The sequence below is a fragment of the Schistocerca serialis genome, chromosome 2, assembly GCF_023864345.2.
Source record: "Schistocerca serialis cubense isolate TAMUIC-IGC-003099 chromosome 2, iqSchSeri2.2, whole genome shotgun sequence".
NCBI classification, from domain to species: domain Eukaryota; kingdom Metazoa; phylum Arthropoda; class Insecta; order Orthoptera; family Acrididae; genus Schistocerca; species Schistocerca serialis.
The window spans coordinates 705175769-705198825 of NC_064639.1; the positions used below are offsets into that span (position 1 = coordinate 705175769).

Genomic DNA, 23057 nt, shown 5'->3' on the forward strand with positions numbered 1-23057 from the left:
CAGAACACTCCGAGTCGATTATTCTGTTTCAATTTCTTACGACCCTCAGCGACCCCATATGTGAGACAAGGTGGTCGGTGCCATCTTGGAAACCCGTTTGCCGTTGTCTATGGAAATATTATTGTATCTGGGTGTGCACCTCTTTGTTCGCAGCATATCGTTAGCAATGGATGTCTTTCTTCAGGGCTCCAAAACCCATGGGGAGAGATTGGCCTTCATGTTGCTAAGGTTGTTTCGACTACGCTGCAGAAGTTCCGCTGGGTCGCTCCTACACTTCCCCCATGCGGTCCCGATCTTTCCCCATACGATTTAAATATTATGCGAGCGTGGCGAAAGACATCCATGGCTGTCTATTTGCTTTGGACGAAGACGCGCACGCCTGGGAACAATCATGGTTCGGTAGGGAGGCGCAAACTTTTTTCCATTCAGGCACCGACCGGCTTGTCTCACAGTGGGATACATGTATTATCATTTGTGATGATTACTTTTAAAATAATATAAAGTTTACTAACTTTTTCCCATCTGTCTCCTTTTGAGTTGACTGCTCCTTATATAATGCAAATTCACGAATCCATGTTAGTTCCGTGTCAAAATTTGTGTCTTAGTAGGTGATGGGCACTAGTGAAGTACGCTCGTGAATTGTCAACATTGGCAGACAAAGGGCAAAAGATTCCCTCTCTCACATCCTCTAACCCCTCAGTGGTCTCTACCTCTGAGGTAAACGCCCAGATGTACTTGGCTCACTTGCGAGTTCACCACCGTCAATAATAATTGAGTGCATCTTAAGACCTTACTGTTCCTATAAGTATTTTTGATTCATGCTGTGTAGGAAAACAACACTCTTAAGAAGCTCTTTACGCTAATTGACATTTTTGGATTCGGCTCTTAGCCACATAACGTTATAAAATACGGCTGAGAACCGCGAGACGCACGAATCCTTGATTCAGGTCTCATGCGGCTCGCAAGCCGGCTTTTGCTAACCAATGATTCACGCGATTTATTTTTACACGTGTGAAATTATCTATAATTAACTATGTTCAATGTTTCGAAGGAGCAAGCCTTCGTCACCAAAATTGCTCTACAAGAATCTCGTAAAAGCGATAAAAATAAATATATTAAAATTCGTGCTCACTTATAAACGTTTCTTCCTTAAATGTACTTCACATCATTTGTGCAACCGGTAAAACAAGGTAATGTAAGTCTGCGTATATGGTGCATGAACTTAGACAGTGTCACGACAACAGCTATTCAGGTGCACGGTCCATATTCCTCCAGGAAAAACAAACACATTTTTAACTCAGCTGAGTACTCAGGGTGCATAATCACGAAACCAAAGACACTATCACCAACGAACACACATAATGTGCACCTCTACGACGTTCCAATTTTGTAACGTAATGAACGTCCATAGTAGATAACCACAGACTTCGATACCGTGTCGGGTGTCCAAAAGTTATTGAAAACGTAATTTTCTTCTCGTGTAATCTGCACGTATAATGTATTTTCGCTTTCACTGTCCTGTGACGTGGTCGCTAACTGTTCCAGAAGAACCAGTTTCCTGTGCAAAATATTCAGTTTTTGTATATCTGTATGTATGTGTGTCTCACAGGAGTTGTCAAGCACATAAGATTTTAGTTACTGTTTGAAGTTAATTCTGTTATCAATTAAATTCTTTCCGGCCGGCCGAAGTGGCCGAGCGGTTAAAGGCGCTACAGTCTGGAACCGCACGACCGCGACGGTCTGCCTCGGGCATGGATGTGTGTGATGTCCTTAGGTTAGTTAGGTTTAAGTAGTTCTAAGTTCTAGGGGACTTATGACCACAGCAGTTGAGTCCCATAGTGCTCAGAGCCATTTTGAACCATTTTTAAATTCTTTCCATCACTCAGTACGCGGTTAAAGATTTCTATGACTGAGTTAATTTACGCGAAAAACTATGGCAAATCATATTCAACATACGTCGTTCGCCTTAGTCATCTGATGGAAGCACATGTTTACGTTGTGAACCGCTGCGTGGCGAGAGCCAGTTTGGCCTCTGAAGTTGGGTAAAATGTTAACTCTGACAAGATGCCTTGTGTCCATGAGGTACATAATTCAATTTATGCCCCATCAAAATTACTCTAAACATTGTTATTTTCTAAAAGTCTTTTTCTCCATTCTAATTCGGTTTTTTGTACCACGGATCTATATGGTGATGCCGTTAAATCGAAACGCGCAATAAGAGATATACAAAAGGAATAAGCGACTACGACAAGAGTATACACTGATGAGCCAAAACGTTATGACCGCCTTCTAATAGTATCTTGTTTGTCCATCTTTGGAACGAAATACGTTACTGATTCTGCGTATCAGGGACCCGACAGAACATTGGTAGGTTTGTGGAAGTATGTGGTATTAGATGTCTATGCACAGGTAATGTAATTCGCGTAAATAACGGGCCGCTGATTTGCGTACGCGGTGATGGCAGCTGATAGTGACCCATATGGGTTCCATAGGATTTAAATCAGGCGAATTTGATCACCGAGACGTCAACGTGAGTTCAATATAATGCTCCTCAAACCATTGTAACATGGTTATGACTCTGAGACACGGACAATTATACTGCTGGAAAATGACATCGCCGTCGGGGAAGATATCAAGCATGAAAGGATGCAGGTGATTCGCAGCTGTCAGCGTGTCTTCAGTTACTACAACAGGCTCCATGCAAGCGCAGGAGAATGTCTCCCACAGCAAAATGTTGCTTCCACCAGCCTGTGCCTGTGGCGCGCTGCACGTTTCGTGCCGTCGTTCATCTGGATGACGGCGTTAGTGGAGACAAGCAGCGCAGCGACCTAGTATAGCAAAAACGGCGATTCACCCGAAGAGCCGACACGTTTCCATTGTTTAACGGTACCAAAATCACTGCAGACGTAACTAAAAATGTCGTTGGTCAACATGTGAACACGTAGGGGAGGCCTGCTGCGGATCCTTCTACCTCTTTCCGTAGATGCTCACGACAGTAGCACGTGAACATTAGACCAGCTTCGCCGTTTTCGAGATACTCGTTCGTAGGCTATGGGTAATAATCATGTGCCCTTTATCAAAGTCGCTTATCTCAATGGATTTCCCCATTTGCAGCCGATATCTTGGCTACGGCGATTCCCCGTCCATGACTGCCCTGCTTACATAATTTTGTTACCCAGTCACATGACCACAACGCCACCGGGCGCATCAACATCGCGATGGACAGTGGTTATTATGTTTTGGCTCACCAGTCTGTTATTGAGACAGACACAGTTGCACTCTCGGTACAGAAAAGAACGCAAAAATATCGACAGATGAAAGTTAGTAGAAGTACGTGCTCCTATAAAAAGATGAAAGTAAGGAGCATACAACTTCGACCGTTACATGTTGGTGAAAGATCTTGCCGAGAACCCAAGAAAATTCTGGGCGTCTGTAAAATCGCTAAATGGGCAAAAGGCAGTAGAAGACAGCAATTGGAAAATTAAAGTTTTAAATCTCACCTTTAAGAATTCTACTAACATACCGCCGTTTGACCGCTGCACGAACTCCCGTCTGGAGGACATAGTAATAAGCATCCCTGGCTTAGAGAATTAACTAAAAGAGTGAAAACAAGTAAGTCTCCAGTCCCGATGGAATCCCACTTCGGTTTTACAAAGAGTAATCTACGGCATTGGCCCCTTACTTAGCTCGTATTTGTCGAGAATCTCTCGCCAAGCGCAAAGTCCCAAAATTGTTCAAATGGCTCTGAGCACTATGGGACTTAACATCTGAGGTCATCAGTCCCCTAGAACTTAGAAGTACTTAAACCTAACTAACCTAAGGACATCACACACATCCATGCCCGAGGCAGGATTCGAACCTGCGACCGTAGCAGTCGCGCTGTTCCAGACTGAAGCGCCTAGAACCGCTTGGCCACGCGGCCGGCGCGCAAAGTCCCAAGCTCTAGGATAAAAGCGTAGGTGACTCCTGTACTGATCCGCAAAATTACAGACCAATATCCTTAACATCGATCTGCTGCAAAATTTTTGAACATATTCTCAGTTCGAATGTCATAAATTTCCTTGAGAGAAAAGCTTCTCTCTACAAACTAACACTAATTCAGAAAAAGTTCCTCGTTCGAAATTCAGTTTGCCCTTTCCATGCACGATATCCTGCGAACAATGGATGATGGGAAATAGGCAAGTTCCATAGTCCTAGATTTCCGGAAAGCGCCTGACGCAGTACTCTACCGCACATTGTTAACGAAGGACTGAGCGTATGGAATATCGTCTCAGATACGTGATTGCCTCGAGGACTTATTAAGTAAAAGAACCCAGTATGTTGTCTTGGAAGGTGAGCGTTTATCAGAGACAAAGTATCGGCAGGTGTGCTCCAGGGAAGTGTAATTGGACCGTTCTTGCTCTCTACATATGAAAATAATATGACGGATAGTGTGAGAAGTAATCTGCAACTTTTGCTGATGACGCTGTATTGAACGGAAAGTGCCGTCACTGAGTGACACCAGGAGGGTGCAGAATGACTTAGACAGAATTTCTGTTTGGTGTGAGACAAGGCAGGTTGTTCGGAATGTATAAAAATGCGAGCTAGCGCCGACTGGTAAGGAAGAACAATCCTGAACGAATGAATACATTTTAGTTTGTGCTGCTTGACACAATCATGCCGATTAAATATCTAGGCGCAACTTTGCTGAGGGATATGAAATGGAACGAGGACCTGATGTGGATAGTAGGGCAGGCAAATAATCGACCTCGGTTTATTGGGACAATTCGAAGTAAGTGTAGATCATTTATAGAGGAGACTGGGTATAAGACACTTGTGGAAGTCAATCTTGAGTATTGCTCGAGTCTTTGCGGTTCCCACCAGGTCGTGTTAAAGGAAGACATCGAAGAAATTCACTACTGTGCTGCTAGATTTCTTACCAGTAGGTTCGATCCACACGCTAGTATTAGAAAACGCTCTGCTAATCTAAATGGGCATTCCTCAAGGGAAGACGACATTCTTATCGACAAACACTATTGGAAAAGTTTGGAGAACCAGCATTTTCGGCTGACCGTACAAAGACACTGCCACCTACATACATACGGGTTTGGCAAAGTACCGCGGAAGAAATTAGGTCTCATATGTACGCATTTAGAAAGTCGTTTTTCCCTGTCTTCATTTGCATGTGGAACTGAAAAGGAATTGACTAGTAATGGTGCAAGATACCCTCAGCCATACATCGTATGGTGGCTTGCAGAGTACTGTGTTGACGTATATATAGATGAAATATAATTGAAGGAGAAATGACCAAATGAAAGTCATATCGATGGAAGGTGCTGGAAACGAATGGAGAGAAAGCGAAAAGAAGAGAAAAAAGATAAGGTTACATCTACAGTGTATTTAATATCTATATATCTTCTGTATGCCTGCTGTCATAAACACTATTTGATCAAAAGTATCCGGACACCCCTATGTCCATTACATGTCGTGAGAGGTGGACCCGCCAGTGTCAAAGGAGGCGGGGAATTCTTGTTTTCTCAGCAGAGAAGCAGAACTTGTCAGCCAGAAGAGCTCAGTGACTTTGAATGTCTACTAGTCGTTGGATGCCACTGGAGTAACAAATTCATTAGGATAATTCAACTCTTCTAAAGCTGCCCGTGGCGATTGTCGGTGATATGACTGTCAAGTGGAAACGCGAAGGAACAAGCACACCTAGACCAGTACCTGGCTGACCTTATGTCGAGCAGTGCGTAAGGTGGTTGTAAAAAATCGCATGGAATCAGCAGAAGGAAGTTCTGCGAACATTCCAACTATCAGAACGGTGGTGCGCATGGAGTTAAAAAGAATGGTATAGTGTGGTCGAGCAGTTGCTCGCGAACCACACATTTCTGTACCCAGTGCTAAGTGCCACTTGCGGTGGTGTAAAGGTCGACGTCATTGGACAGTGGATGACTGGAAACGAGTGATTTGGTGGATGAATCACGCTACACCCCCTGGAAATCCGATAGAAGGTTTTAATTTGGCAAATGCTTGGGAAATGTTAGCTGTCATCATTTGTAATGCCAACAGCGACCTGCGGAAGACATATGTTACAATACTGGGGCGTTTTCCGTGGTTAAGGTGTTACCCCACTTTTGTGATTAAAAAAATGCTAAATGTGGAAGTATATAAACACACTTTACAGCATGTTCTGCGTGTAATAGAGGAACAATTCGGAGACAATAAATGTTTGTATCAGCAGGACAGTGCACCCAGCCATAAAACAGCATCCATGAGGCAATGGTCTGTGACAATAACATTCTTAAAATGGACTGGCCTGCCCAGAGTCCCGACCTGAAACCCCTGGAACACCTTTGGAACGCGTTAGAATATCGACTTCGCTCCTACCCCAGTTTCCAACATCACTAACTTTACTAGTTTCCTCTCTTGAGGAAGAACAGGCTGCCATTCCTCTACATTAAAGGCGTCCCCTACAGAGTTCAAGCCACCATACAGACAAAGGCTGGACGCCCCCACATTAATGTCCACTAACAGATGTCCAGTTAGTTATGATCAGTTAATGTTCATAGATCGGTAGCGCTACCTGCTCTCTGCTCGAGAGGTAAATATCGTTCTGACAAAATGAACGAATAGTTATTAGGGGTTCTTAATAACAGTTCACAAGCTTTTTTGTCTCTGGAAGCTTTCTGAGGACGAATTCCATATAGTATGGTTTTCATTTTGTCGGTGGCAGCCAGTCATACACGTCTATACGTCGTTTGCTCCAGACTACAGACAGCTCTAAACTTACAGCTTTATTGTGTTCCAATCTAAACACGTTCGTTCTGAGGAACACTGTTGAGAAAATTTAGAGAACCGGCATTTGAGGCTGACTGCAGATAAATTGTAGTGTTGGTAACACCGGTTCCCGTCCAATCACCAATGTTAAATAACGTTGACTCGGTTAGTACTTGGATGGGTGACCGTCCGGGGAACTCCGGATGCCGTTGGCTGACGCACACGTAAGTCGCCGAAGTGGCGTCCAGCTGAAAGACTTGCACCAGGCAGGTGTGCCACATGACGTTTATTTATTTAATTCTACTGCCGCCAACGTACATTTTGCGTAAGTATGATGAAGATAAGAGAAATTAGGGCTCGTTCGGAGGCACTGCAGACAGTCGTTGTTCCCTCGCTCTGTTTTCAAGTGGAACAGGGAAGAAAATGACTAGTAGTGATACAAGGTACCCTCCGCCTCGCACCTTACGGTGGCTTGCGGAGTATGTATGAACCGGTAGATGAAGATGAAAGTGACGAAAAGTGTTAACATTAGTTTCATTTGCAGTAAATTATTATTAGCAATCAATTACAAAACACCATTTCCATAAATAAAACCTAAATATATCTTACATACAAGATTAATAAAACTGGTCAATCTGCATTAATTAAAAAATAGCGAAAAATATAGAGAAAGGTACATTTGAAGATAGTTGTGTGTTCTTTGACCAGAGTACTATTTTGTCGTCATCCGACTAGAATCTAGATGTCCATGCTTCTTCGTGTTTTCTTTTTCTTTTTTATTGGATAATACTGTCTCATAAATAACAATATCGTTAATAAAATTTAGTTGCACTTAAGGGGCTCCGGAAAGGCTCAAAATCATGAAAAGTTCAATTTTTACTATTTTGCGTTTTCTGAATCTGCAGACTATTACCTTTTAATAGATATATAATTTATTCAATTCCGAAGACTACAACTATTTTTAAATTTTTTTGGAAATGTGTTCTACATGGGCGTGACCCACTGTGATGCTGTTAAACTGCTGTCAAATGGTGTTATTATTAACGTCCGTGTTCATCAGGTACATTTTAGTGATGTGAGATAAAGTATGTGTTGTGGCTACCCTGTGATGGTTCAATATATATTGCTGGTGTGATTGTCGATTGTTTCATGTTTATTTACTCTGTCGTTATCTCGAAAATATTCGTAATTAATTCTGTTTCTTGAGTCTCTGTTTTCTTGAAGTATAATAATGAGTAAAAGTAAAGTTATTAGAAATCCTCTGAAGGCTTTTAAGAAAAGGAGAAATGTTGGAAAGCCAAAGGTATGTGTTATTACTGTAAACAATAAAGGCGATAACCAAGTGAGTGAACCTAACCTCTCAAGTACACCTGCCCATAGCAGTCAAAGTGGGAAAGGAAATACTTCACAGAAGAAGCTTGGTTCAATGAGTGAAAACTATGAATGTTTTATGGGGGAATCGGATGTGAATGAAATATTTGATATGTCGGTTCTCAAAGGAATTTTTTCAAACTGTGTAAGATGTATTCATTGTAGTGAAGTTGGTCTGGAACTCTCCATAATAAAGCACGTAGGACTTGCTAGTGAAATACAACTGAAATGTGATAAGTGTTCATACATGACCACCTTTTGGAACAGTGTTGCAGTAACTGCAACTGAACAAAATGATAGCAAAATCTACGAACACAACAACGAGCGATGCTTGCTTTAGACAAGGAACGCCTTCGGGCTGCAGACAGGGCTGTAAAGAGTCTAGAAATACAAGCAAGAGTAAACAGGAGAAGGAACAAGAGGAAGCTGGAGGAGGAGTTTGCAGAGGATGAAGATAATCCATCCTATGGACCTGGAATGCACTAAAAAGTTAATCCAATCTTTGTCGCTCGATTCCCAAAACTTTTATTTTCTCATACTAATTACATGTTTTCTAAGTATCTTCCAAACATATTTGTTTCAAACTTTCAGTAAATGTTACACAGTACATACTGCATAATTTAACACAGCCTTTTTCCAAAAAACTGTATATTTTTGAATATATAAATAAAAAATTGCAAAAAATGTTGTGAATTTTCATTACAATTGAAAAAAAATCATCTTTAATAACTGAACTAAAATTTTGTAAAATTCCTGTGTTAAGTTATAGCCCATATTCCAATAAATAATCTGTAAAAAGTTCAACTTCCTACCTCAAATACTTTGTGAGGTAAGATGTAATTTATAAGCGTTATTTTAACATTGCAAGTATAGGGCGTTCCGGAACCCCTTAAACACTTTCCTTTGTCTCTGTGATATATTATGAGTTACATAGAAACAAACATAAAATGTTCTATTGTAATCTCTTACGTTTACTGGATGAAAGAGTGATATTTATTGTGACCCTGGTAATTACTGCATTATAGCAAACTAACTAATGTAGTAACAGTGGCCAAACGCAAGGCATAAATAAAACGTACAGTATTAACGCTTCGGTACTGATCTTCTTCCACTGTTGACCCGCAACCGTTCGACAACCACATAAGTGGTGAACAATGGGTATTGTTACCACATTAGTTAGTTGATTACTTGTGTAACAATTACTGTAGTCACAGTGAATGCCCATTTACACAGCATACACCGCACAGTGGAACGCGTTATTTTAAATGTCTGTTTACTTAGAAGGGAATTGAACAGCACTTTTTTTCCGAAATGTCTCCTCATGAACTGCTACAACACATGAAATATTAAAATTATATTTTAGGAGCACCGTGCACTATGTGATCAGTACTTTCGTTAAGTAAGTCTTAATCTGGCAATTATTGTGGTTGGCTCTGAGCACTATGAGACTTAAAAAAAAAAAAAACACCTGAGGTCAACAGTCCCCTAGAACTTAGAACTACATAAACCTAACTAACCTAAGGACATCACACACATCCATGCCAGAGGCAGGATTCGAACCTGTGACCGTAGCAGTCCCGCGGTTCCGGACTGAAGCGCCTAGAACCGCTCGGCCACCGCGACCGGAGCAGTTATTGTGTCTAGTGCGAATTAAGTGTGCAGTCAACATGCACGATTCAGGAAGTTCTGACACTGAGGTAAAGTCTGGAACGTTTCAACCCACGTAGCTAGGAACAGTAACGATAAAATAATTCTGTAATACCATTCTGGATAAGTCTGACATCCTTCAGTGGGCGATTAACACATTTTATAACCTTCAAATGTGTCTTTAAATGTATAGCATATCAAAGAACCATCCAACCAATCTCTAAGAATCCAAGTTCCAAATCATTATACAACCAAATTATGCGAGAAAGACGTACAAAAGTACACTCAGTATTTTTCTTTGTATTCTGTGCATTTCTGTCAATGTATCACGGTCGCAAAAGAAACGACCAAGCATTTCGAGCAAGACTTGGTTTGAAATGTGCTGTAGTCACTTGAGTTATGGAAGTTGTAAAAGTTAGAGATAATTCTTCTAGTAACAGAAGAAGTGTGATCATTAAATAAGAGCTTTGAAAATATTTCCCATTACTTTAAGGTCTGATTTCACGAAAATTGGGACAGGCTCAACAAACATAGTGCTGGGACAGAATGATTTCGCACGTTTTGGAGATGTAATTTTTTTGGGTTCGTTTCACTATATTGAAACAGTACGAGACAAATAAAATGTGGGAAAAGGAACATGTAAAAATTTATAACTTTCTATATGTAATATATATGTGTTGTGTATCTGTGCAGATAGTCGAGTATTTTGTTCGGGAGGTGGAGGCAAAGTTCAGCCGTCAGCCCAGAGGCAACCGCAGAGGCTGGAGCCAGAGTCCATAGTGCACCAGCTGGCTGCTATAAGAACGACCGATGGCTATATGTTGCTCATTGATAACTGTTAAGGGACAATGATGGCACCGTGCTTTTGTCAACGAAATTGTTCACCTATGGTTTTGGAACCGAGGAAAGTTGAATTGCTATCGAGGAACAGTGGGAGGCACTTAAGAGGAACTAAGTTCGTATGTAGAGGATCGGAAGGATCGAATATTTAGTTACTGTTCGTTCGCTAACTTGAGCTGATGCGGTTAGCCATCGACATTAATTAATCGGGCGGTTGTATCGATGCATTATGGAAGTGCGAAGTTTCCGCAGTTTTATAGGTACGTCTGCTAGGGTCTGTATTTCAGGGAGAGATTGCAGCAATGGGTATAGACTGGATATCAAAGACAAGAAATTTTATTGCGCTTCTCGACTTATTTTGAAGAATTATCGCAATGATGCATTCTTCAGTTACCTGAGTGTGGATTTAAATTTTGTGCGTGTAACGCGGTTACGAGTTTTCTGAGGTCTATGAATCGAAGATAATATTGTTTGGCTTCATCGATCGGTCTGAAGCTATTTGAGTCGTGGTTGCGGTTATGGTGCATTAGTAGCACAGCACGCCTATAAAGTGGGTGCTGTGATTAATCTTAAAAGCTGACGAAGGCGTTTTCTGAGGCATAGATAGAGTAATGGTCGTGAATGTATTGGACAGATCTGGTATTTGAGGTGATACGTGAATATAATTTTGTGGATACTGAATTATTTTACTGTCGAGCGGAGTTCTCGGAGATTTTACTGTAACATCCAGACCGTCGTCTTTTTCTTTTATTTTGATAAAGCTTACCCCACTCGCGTTTGCGACAGTAACGTTTCGTTTTGATCGAGACTCTAGCTGAACCACATTTAAGCGGAATTCCACTGCAACCATTATCCCTGTACTTAATAATGACGAGTGACACTTTCATTCACGTTTTGTTAGTGGCATCGCAGATCGCTAACACCTGAAGTGGTTGCGAATTTCACAGTATCCGTTTTAAATTGAGTTAAAAACTGGTGTTAGCACCTAGGATTTTTGTTTCATTTTTTTTTAAATTATTACTTCAGTTTTGTTTCTCACTCCATCACCCGTTGGCGTTTGTCTCTGTAAGTGGTTAGTAAAGAGAAGAAAATAAATTGTTATTTTGTTTTAAAGTCAAAACCTAGACCCCGCGTTCTCGTTTAGGCCAGAGTTACTAAGTAACTGCTATTTGAGAGAAATCATTCATTATGACAGAAGCAAGCGAGATCTTAAACTGTGCAATATTAACAAATAGAAGAGAGCTGTCGAAGTGAGAGATTCTTGAGTGAAAAGTGAACGAAAGATAAGTAATCCAAAGTATTTACGAAGAAAAGAGTTTTCTCAGGGTAATTTAACTGATAAAAATCGTAATAAAATAATTTGATCTATAGTTTGTACTTAAAAGGATATAAGAGTGAGTTATTTACTTAAAAATACAGAAAATGCGAAGGAATGGTTTAATTTTGTTCTAAGGTTGAAAGTTTACAAACGCAGTTTCGTAACGCAAAGGCAGAGACGTTGTTTATATTATAGACGTGTGTTGCCGTAGAAGCAAAATAGATCGCTGATTGTACCCATCACAAAATTCATACATTTGAAACATATTTTGGATGTTTGGTGAAGGTGCTATGTGTAAGTAAGAAGGTTGCAAAATATGTCAATCTTTACTGTGATTTTACCAAAAACCCATCAGGGAAGCGAGCGCATTGAAGGTCTGTGACTTACATTAAAGAGCGGTCTCATGAATGTATTGGTAGTAATGATTCTTGGCTACCCTAAAAGGTTAAGAATAAGAAAATTAAATTATTTCTCTTATAGAAAAGTTCTAGAGAGCTACCTCTTCATACGTGTTTAGACAAAATAATTGCAGATTAATTTCGATAAATTAATTGTATTTAATCTTTGATGATCTTACTGGACAGTACGTAGTTGCATAGTCCCGTTAGTGTGTTGACATCATTTTGGGGGAACAACCAATTAAAAGTCACCGCTATTGACCTTAACATCCTAATAATACATAACGCAAAGGCATTTAGAGATTATATCGATAACAATGTACGCAGATAGCTGCCTTTTGTTTGCTCAATTGCAGTTCCCCAGAACCGGAACATCTGTGTAGCGAGAGCGTTACATCTGCGTTCCTTCACATTAACAATCATGATTCTTAAGACTATTTAAAAATTCTTTCTCATTTTCTCCTCGTATTGTGGGGTGGGCGGGGGGGGGGGGGGGGTTGTGTCCGCATGTAATAGAACTAGTTACATGAAGTTATATACTGCTATTCCAGCACAGGCGACATCCACTGCAAATGAATTTTCTTTAATGAACCATATTGTGGTAATGAATCCGAAGCGTTTCGAAAGTATACAGCTCATGTTCCATTTGTGTATCTGTGTCTAAAGAGAGTATGACAATACCGTTGCATTTAATATGCAGGATGAACAGAGGAACAAAATAGCGACAGTCTCCAAGAAATGTGTAATAATTCCAATTCCAAAGAAGGCAGGTGCGAATGTTACCGAACCATCCTTATTTGTCATACTTGTGTGTTTATTTAATGAACAGTTTGCTATTTTTCCAGTAACTTTATTTAAATGTTCATCGCAAGTTCTATTAAAAAACTGTGCTAATATAAAACTGGTCAATCGCATGTGTTAGCGAACACCACAATTGTAAAGAGAACCAGAAGATGTTTCTGTCAAGAGGGCATAAATAATTTTTTAAATAATTAACAACAGTCTGTTGTCATTTATCGTGAGCGCATTTGAGCAAGGGCACTGGGTTATTTATTTATGGACAAACCGTTATTTATATTTATTGTGAATGATTTAAGTGTGACTGAATGTTTATAACATTTCTTTATTTAAATATTGTTGAAATTTATTAGCATAGTGCGGGAAAGTGTTCAACTTAAATCATTTCTGGACAGCTTACGGACGATGTAAGTTTGGTGGGGACAGCCATCAGCCAATGGAAAAACAGAAATAGTGGAACCATGTGGGGGTCAAGTGGAGACTGTGACTTCTCGAGTGAAGAGCTCAAGGGAGCGATTCGGAACACTTTATATCGAGTTCTGGAAGCAGGCACGCCCGTCTAGAGTAATGTACGTGATTGAGTCGTGATTGTTTCTGGGCAGTAAACGGCCGCTATAGTATTCTAACTTTTAAAAGGACTTTGTATTTCGAGAGGTTTGAATGCTTGATTTACAGAACTGAGAACAGGCAGAGTATGAGTTACTATTCTTCATCCTGCGTATGTTAATTGTGAATCATCCTGTTCAACTCTGATCTATTTTGAGCTGGTGAACATTTCGTGAATTGTGCTCGCGAATTGTCTCAGTTTTTGCGAGTCTTTGATGATTGGGATTTTTCTACCTTTCTCGTAACACTACTAACTTATATCATTAGTAAGGAAGATGTAATGTGCAGATTGACAATAGCAAGAAAAGCTTTTCTGTAAAAGAGAAAGTTTTAAATATAAGATATAAATTCAAGCGTTAGCAAGACTTTTCTGAAGTATTTGTTGGAGTGTAGCTTTCTACAGATGCTAAACCTAAACTAAAAAGTATTAAATAACTGAATAGAAGCTTTAGTACGACAACTAATAAAGAGGTACTACATCTTAGTGTGAGAGAAGAAATTTTTGCCTTTCGTTGAGTAAAAGAAGACATTGGTTGCCTGAGCACATCTCGAGGCATAACATTGTCGGTTTGGTGCCGGAGGGAAACGTGAAGAGTAAAAACTATGGAGGGAGGGCAACGTGTTACTACAGCATGCTGGTTCAAATGGATGTAGGTTGCAGCAGTTTTGCAGAGATGAAGAGGCTTGTACAGGGCAGACTAGCTGCGTCAAGCCAGTCTGTGGGGAGGAAAGGGAACTGGTAGTTCATTGCGGAAGGAGAATGCGGGAGTTGGCGTGCAGGCAAGTGCGTGTGATGCGCGGGAGCGCGCTGCGACACTCACAGACGAAGGTGGCGATGCGGCGTACGACGGTGTGTGTGGCGCGTCCGGAGCTCAGCAGGAAGTCCGAGAGGCGCGAGAAACCGTAGCCGAACAGAGTTCGCAGGATGTGCGGCAGCCCCGACAGCATGCCCGTCTGCAACACCACTACCGCTGAAACGTCCCCTTGGAAAAATTATAAATGACTGTGCTTAAACTGATACACAATATTTTTAGCGCAACGCAATCTGACTTTCAGTAATCCCTACAAAAGAATGGCCCTGACTAACAATAACATATACCTTTCATGAATTCTTACCTCACAAAAATCTTCGTTACTCGAACTACCGCAATACAGCGAGCGCCAATACTGCCAGCTAAATAAAAGATTCTAACTACTGAAGGCACTAACTACTGATAGGCATAGTTAGCAAATGAAACATTTTGATAGAGGAAAAACAATGTATTTACCTTAATATTGTTCAAAAGTCATATTATACAGGGTGATTCAAAAAGAATACCACAACTTTAAAAATGTGTATTTAATGAAAGAAACATAATATAACCTTCTGTTATACATCATTACAAAGAGTATTTAAAAAGGTTTTTTTTTCACTCAAAAACAAGTTCAGAAATGTTCAATATGGCCCCCTCCAGACACTCGAGCAATATCAACCCGATACTCCAACTCGTTCCACACTCTCTGTAGCATATCAGGCGTAACAGTTTGGATAGCTGCTGTTATTTCTCGTTTCAAATCATCAATGGTGGCTGGGAGAGGTGGCCGAAACACCATATCCTTAACATACCCCCATAAGAAAAAATCGCAGGGGGTAAGATCAGGGCTTCTTGGAGGCCAGTGATGAAGTGCTCTGTCACGGGCTGCCTGGCGGCCGATCCATCGCCTCGGGTAGTTGACGTTCAGGTACCAATTTCAGACGATAAGGTTTCATAACTAACCTTTTTCGTAGGACTCTCCATACAGTTGATTGTAGAATTTGCAGATCTCTGCTAGCTCTGCGAGTCGATTTTCCTGGGCTGCGAACAAATGCTTGCTGGATGCGTGCTACATTTTCATCACTCGTTCTCGGCCGTCCAGAACTTTTCCCTTTGCACAAACACCCATTCTCTGTAAACTGTTTGTACCAACGTTTTATACACCACCTATCAGGAGGTTTAACACCATACTTCGTTCGAAACGCACGCTGAACAACTGTCGTCGATTCACTTCTGCCGTACTCAATAACACAAAAAGCTTTCTGTTGAGCGGTAGCCATCTTAGCATCAACTGACGCTGACGCCTAGTCAACAGCGCCTCAAGCGAACATATGTACAACTAAATGAAACTTTATAGCTCCCTTAATTCGCCGACAGATAGTGCTTAGCTCTGCCTTTTGTCGTTGCAGAGTTTTAAATTCCTAAAGTTGTGGTATTCTTTTTGAATCACCCTGTATATATCAGTTCATGACATCCAGTCTTACAGATTTACTGTCTCTGTCCAGATCATCCGCTCTCAAAATTCCGCCATCTCTCTCCCTACATCCACCACTGCTGGCGGCTCACCTCCAACTGCGCAACGCCACGCGCTGTTAACATCCAGCTACCCAACACTACAATAGCCAACAACAACGGAAACCGGCCACAGACTGCACACAGCACAGCCAGTGATTTTCATACAGAGCGCTACCAGGCGTTACCAGTAAAAAAACCTAAACAGCCTACTTACACCGCCAACACCGGCTAATCAAACTGGAGCGCTGTGGGCGAACAACAGTACAACAGACCCGTCTGTTTCTTTACATCTGTGTACATCACATACAGTGGTGGATAAAAACGTGCGACCACCAAAACCGCAACAATTATCTTACATAATACGGCGAAGAAAAACCGTTGGCATTCAAAACAGCTTCCTGTAGTCTCGCAGTGGATAAACACATGAGCTGTATGGTTTTCAACTGATTCATACACTACTGGCCATTAAAATCGCAACACCAAGAAGAAATGCAGATGATAAACGGGTATTCATTGGACAAATATATTATACTAGAACTGACATGTGCTTACATTTTCACGCAATTTGGGTGCATAGATCCTGAGAAATCAGTACCCAGAACAACCACCTCTGGCCGTAATAACGGCCGTGATACGCCTGGATATTGAGTCAAACAGAGCTTGGATGGCGTGTACAAGTACAGCTGCCCATGCAGCTTCAACACGATACCACAGTTCATGAAGAGTAGTGACTGGCGTATTGTGACGAGCCAGTCGCTCGGCCACCATTGACCCGACGTTTTCAATTGGTGAGAGATCTGGAGAATGTGCTGGCCAGGGCAGCAGTCGAACATTTTCTGTATCCAGAAAGGCCCGTACAGGACCTGCAACATGCGGTCGTGCATTATCCTGCTGAAATGTAGGGTTTCGCAGGGATCGAATGAATGGTACAGCCACGGGTCGCAACACATCTGAAATGCAACGTCCACTGTTCAAAGTGCCGTCCTTGTAAACCAGAGGTGACCGAGACGTGTAACCAATGGCACCGCAGACCATCACGCCAGGTGACACGCCAGTGTGGCGATGACGAATACACGCTTCCAATGTACGTTCACTGCGATGTCGCCAATCACGGATGCGACCATCATGATGCTGTAAACAGAACCTGGATTCATCCGAAAAGTGACGTTTTGCCATTCGTGCACACAGGTTCGTCGTTGAGTACAGCATCGCAGCCGCTCCTGTCTGTGATGCAGCGTCAAGGGTAACCGCAGCCATGGTCTCCGAGCTGATAGTCCATGCTGCTGCAAACGTCGTCGAACTGTTCGCGCAGATGGTTGTTGTCTTGCAAACGTCCCCATCTGTTGACTCAGGGATCGAGGCGTGGCTGCACGATCCATTACAGCCATGCGGATAAGATGCCAGTCATCTGGACTGCTAGTGATGTTCAGCGACCGCCGACTTGCTCGGATACATCAGTCGAGTGTGCCTCTGGTGTTCACGGCATCGATCCTCGACGGTACGCATCGTCTGACCAATATACGACTTGCCACATTGACACGGAATCAATGTTTGTCGGAAAATCACGCCATGGAGTATGACCGCACGAGGATTCTGGTACAGACGTCGAGATACTGGGACAGTGTTGTTAGAGAGGCCATCGAAATTCGCACCAATGACGACCTCATAAACCGTGACTGTGGCTATAATCTTAGCAAGGCTTGGGAACCAGCGATCGGGTTAATCAAGAGTAAATCGAGCAAACGTATAGTTGTGACGGCCACGGCGGACAGAGCCATCACACCGACGTCATCTCAGACGCCGTTGCAATCTGTTCCACCGCGCGACCGTGGCGCGGGGCGCGGACGGCGGAGGGAGCGCGCCGCGGGCGGAGGGTATTTAAATCGGCCGCCGTCGCGACCGAACCCAGTTCCCTCTGAGCAGCCATAGCGTACGGATCTCCGTGCCGGCACGTTCACAGGAGCTCAGTCCGTCAGTTCACCTGATGATGGCGACATGTATGATCGCCGAAATATTGTGCCCGTTGGACACTATAAACCGGCAGCATACCCGTGGATATTTTGATTATCAAATACGCCGGGAGAAACTCAAGAATCACATCATACACCTTTACGGGGAGGAGATGTATCGCAGCATGAAGAAATTTGAAAAGTTGCGCCATCGTAGATGTCGTTTGCTAAGTACTCTTGCCTTTCTAAAGAGATGTCGTTCCGAGAATGTTGTTCCAAATTTTGCTAAGGTTATGCATCACATCGATTCTGCAACAGCTAAGAGAATCAAGAAACGAGCCAGCCTCGCATTGGTACGTGAGAGAGTGCAATTCACCCGCCGGAGCCGCGAGTTTATCTCACAGGAATTACTCAAACTACATTTGGAACAGGCTAGTAAGTTCACTTCTTGTTCCTGGGATTGGATTGATGGTGTCACCTGGGTGTCAGCTGATTCCGCCCATAAGAAGGCTACGGGACGTCAAAAAGCTAAGTTCTCACGTCACCTTGACAAACCATCTCTGCAGGTTCCGTGCAAGACTGTCATCAATTTGAGTGGCATGGTGTTGAGTGATGGTGCGGTCTCGGTTTTGCAGAAAGGTCTCAACTTCGCTCCCACCCCCAAGTTCACTCCGGTCGCAGAAATTGTTAGTGCTGTTGAACAGGTTGCAGCTCGACTTCCGCCTGAATCAGCCGAGGAAATACGTCGTGAAACTTGTCGTGCGTTGACGAAATCCAAGCTGATGAAGTCAAATATCAGCAGTAAAGAGAGGGCGGCCATTCGTGATCTGAGGGAGCGCTCTGAAATTGTTGTCTTACCGGCTGACAAAGGCAATGCTACAGTTGTTGTCTCCCATAAGGACTACACTGATAAGATGCAGAGCCTGCTAAATGACGATTCCTACCGGAAGATCAGCGTTGACCCTACAAAGAAGGTGGAGAACAAGACGAGGGCGCTTCTCAAGGACGCAGATTTACCGGAGGGTGACGCTAAGAAATTGTTACCCCAAGGTCCGGTACCGCCTAGGCTATATGGACTCCCGAAGGTTCACAAAGAGGGGGTATCATTACGCCCCATTGTCAGTAACATCAGGGCACCTACATATTTGTTGGCCAAATACCTGACGGGAATATTAAGTCCTTATGTGGGTAAATGCCCTCATCACATCCGTAATTCCGTGGATTTTGTTAAACACCTTGATAGGTTCAGGTTGGATGAGTCGGATATCATGGTGAGTTTTGACGTCGTTTCCTTGTTTACGAGGGTACCCCTGCGAGAGTCACTAGAATTGATTAGTCAGAAGTTTGACGAGAAGACCACTGAACTTTTTAGGCATGTCTTGACTTCCACGTATTTTCTTTTTAATGGAGAATACTACGAACAAACGGAGGGAGTCGCCATGGGTAGCCCACTCTCACCGGTGGTAGCGAATTTGTACATGGAGAACTTCGAGGAGGAAGCCCTGTCGTCATCCGTATGGAAACCTACTTGCTTTTTCCGTTACGTGGACGACACGTTCGTCATCTGGCCACATGGAATGTATAAACTCCTTGACTTCCTTACACATCTAAACTCCATACACCCCAACATCAAATTCACTATGGAGACTGAAACGGAGGGTAAATTACCTTTCCTTGACGTCTTGGTCAAGAGAAGGGCTGACGGCACCCTAGGTCATGGGGTGTATCGGAAGACTACGCATACTGATCTGTATTTGCACGCAGACAGCTGCCACCACCCTTCACAGAGGAATGGGGTACTTAAAACTCTAGTACATAGGGCGCGCACTATCTCTGACGCAGAGAGTCTACCCCAGGAATTGGAACATCTGAGAACTGTATTTCGAAAAAATGGGTACTCAGAGTGGCAGATTCAACGTGCTCTCCGCCCAACCACTGCAGCACAACCTGTTGAGATGGATGAAGTCACGAGGGAGGAGGTAGGCACTGCATTTATTCTATACACAGGCGCACTCTCGGGGAAAATCGCCCGCATTCTGAAGAAACACCGGGTCGGAACTTTGTTTTGTCCTCCAAATAAAACTCGTGCACTGGTGGGGAGCGCCAAAGATGACCTGGGTTTGAGAAAGGCCGGCGTGTACCAGATTCCGTGTCAATGTGGCAAGTCGTATATTGGTCAGACGATGCGTACCGTCGAGGATCGATGCCGTGAACACCAGAGGCACACTCGACAGATGTATCCGAGCAAGTCGGCGGTCGCTGAACATTGTTTGTCGGAAAATCACGCCATGGAGTATGACCGCACGAGGATTCTGGTACAGACGTCGAGATACTGGGACAGTGTTGTTAGAGAGGCCATCGAAATTCGCACCAATGACGAGCTCATAAACCGTGACTGTGGCTATAATCTTAGCAAGGCTTGGGAACCAGCGATCGGGTTAATCAAGAGTAAATCGAGCAAACGTATAGTTGTGACGGCCACGGCGGACAGAGCCATCACACCGACGTCATCTCAGACGCCGTCGCAATCTGTTCCACCGCGCGACCGTGGCGCGGGGCGCGGACGGCGGAGGGAGCGCGCCGCGGGCGGAGGGTATTTAAATCGGCCGCCGTCGCGACCGAACCCAGTTCCCTCTGAGCAGCCATAGCGTACGGATCTCCGTGCCGGCACGTTCACAGGAGCTCAGTCCGTCAGTTCACCTGATGATGGCGACATGTATGATCGCCGAAATATTGTGCCCGTTGGACACTATAGACCGGCAGCATACCCGTGGATATTTTGATTATCAAATACGCCGGGAGAAACTCAAGAATCACAGTGTGAATCAAGATTCATTCAACAAAATGACTTTCTTCCTTTGCTCCATAGTCTAGGTTTTACGACTGCAGCACCACGATTTTCGGTCACGGGCATTTTCGTCACTGATGAGCGGTTTTGGAATTCCAGTTCGGCCTACGGTTCGCTGCATCTGGAGATCCCTTCACGTTGTTTAGCCGTTGACAGGGTTCGCGAGTGCGGCGTTCGGTTCGGTAGTGACTTTTGCAGCTGTCGTCCTCTCATTTCTCATCACAATCTTCTTCAAAGACCATCCGTCACGATCACTCAACACACACTTTCGTCTGCGTTGAGACTTAGCGTATCATGTTGTTCCGCTTTCCCTGTGCGCTGTACAAATGTTTGATACGGCTCCTCTTGAAACACCAAACATTTCGGCTAATTCGGTTATGGAAGCGCCTACCATCCGGGCACCAGCAATTTGCCCACATCCGAATTCATTTTGCTCCGCCATAACGCACTCACAACTACACAGAACATTCCTCTGACCATTTGCAACGTATTGAAGAAGTTGCACAAGTGCCGGTCGTCGTCAGATACAACGGCGCAAGCTGTAGGCTTGGCTAGCGTCTGCATTTACGTTCAAGCTTGCATTTCTCGCCGTGTTTCCATATTTTTTGTCCAATCCTGTAAACTTCAAGATTTCTACCTCCATTGGTCCTTGTGTACTGAAAAAAATGAAGAATTTGTAGGTCTACTTTTGATTAAAACATTTGTTTGTATTGACTATGTCATGACTATCGAAAATTTGCGCAGCATTCGGATTGAAACTGGATTTACTTCTTTTAGTAGGCAATGTCCTTAATACAATGTCTCCATTGCCGAATGGTTACCGACAGTACCTCTTCAGAGTTTTATGAGGTAGGGAGGTCCACAACTAGGAGTGCCTTGTGAGACCAAATGAGGAGTTGCTTGAATTAAGAAACAGAGGCATCATCTGCGTTGATGGACTGGCAGTAACGGCTGGAGGGAATGGCCTAGTGCTGATCACATGCCCCACGATTATACCATAATGGGGAAAAAATCACAACGCCAAAAACTAATGAATGTAATTGTAATGAAATTTCAAGAATACATTTGTCTAGGTAATATATTTAAGTGAGTAACACTGGAAGATCACACGTTCATGTAAGCGCGAGTTACGCCATTACGAATGTGAAATGCTGGTTCATTAATAACCGGTGTAGCTGCCGGAATGTTTCAGGCATGCATGCTGACGTGCATGCATTATGTTGTACTGGTGATGCACTATGTTGTACAAGTGCCGGATGTCAGTTAGTGGAATGGAATCCAGTGCCTGTTGCACTTGGTCAGTCACTACAAGGGCGGTTAATGCTGTTTGCGGATGACGCTGGAGTTGTAGCCCGATGAAATCCTACATGTGCTCGATTGGAGACAGGTCTGGTGATTGAGCAGACAATACGTCGACACTCTGTAGAACATGTTGTGTTGCAATAGCGGTAAGTGGACAAACGTTATCTTGTTGGAGAACACCCCTTGGAACGCTGTTCATAAATGGCAGCCGGCCGGTGTGGCCGTGCGGTTCCAGGCGCTTCAGTCTGGAACCGCGCGACCGCTACGGTCGCAGGTTCGAATCCTGCCTCGGGCATGGATGTGTGTGATGTTCTTAGGTTAGTTAGGTTTAAGTAGTTCTAAGTTCTGGGTGACTGATGATCACAGATGTTAAGTCCCATAGTGCTCAGAGCCATTTGAACCATAAATGGCCGCACAACAGGTCGAGTCATTAGACTGACGTACAAATTTTCGGTCACGGTGCGTGGAACAACCGCAAGTGTGCTCCTGCTGTCATACTAAATTGCACCCCAGACCATAACTCCAGGTGTAGGTCCAGTGTGTCTAACACGCAGACAGCGTGGGGTGCGGGTCCTCAACTGGGCTCCTTCTAACCAACACACGGCCACCACTGGCACCCAGACATAACCAGATTTCATCAGAAACAACAAAAAAATCTCCACCCTGCATTCCAGTGAGCTATCGCTTGACACCACAGAAGTCGCAAATGGCTGTGTTTTGGTGTCAGTGGGATACTGAAGAAAAGATGTCTCGCTCGGAGCTGTCCTTGAAGTAACCGATTTGTAACCGTTCGTTGTGTCACTATGAACCACCCGCTGCTTAAATTGCTGCTGAAGATGCAGCATGATGCGCCAGAGCCGTACGCCGAACACGATTGTCTTCCCTCTCGGTAGTGTCACGTGGCGATCTGGAGCT

The 23057-nt window shown here is 43.4% G+C and overlaps 1 protein-coding gene across 2 annotated transcripts in view; it reads right to left on the reverse strand.

The window, feature by feature from the left end:
- The window catches only part of LOC126457857 (uncharacterized transporter slc-17.2-like), a 316922-nt gene that overhangs the window by 27881 nt on the left and 265984 nt on the right, over positions 1 to 23057 (reverse strand). For both annotated transcript variants that reach the window (XM_050094504.1, XM_050094503.1), the window contains one exon: positions 14556 to 14688. In XM_050094504.1, the coding sequence (XP_049950461.1) occupies positions 14556 to 14688 (133 nt within the window). The remainder of the gene's footprint in view (positions 1 to 14555; positions 14689 to 23057) is intronic.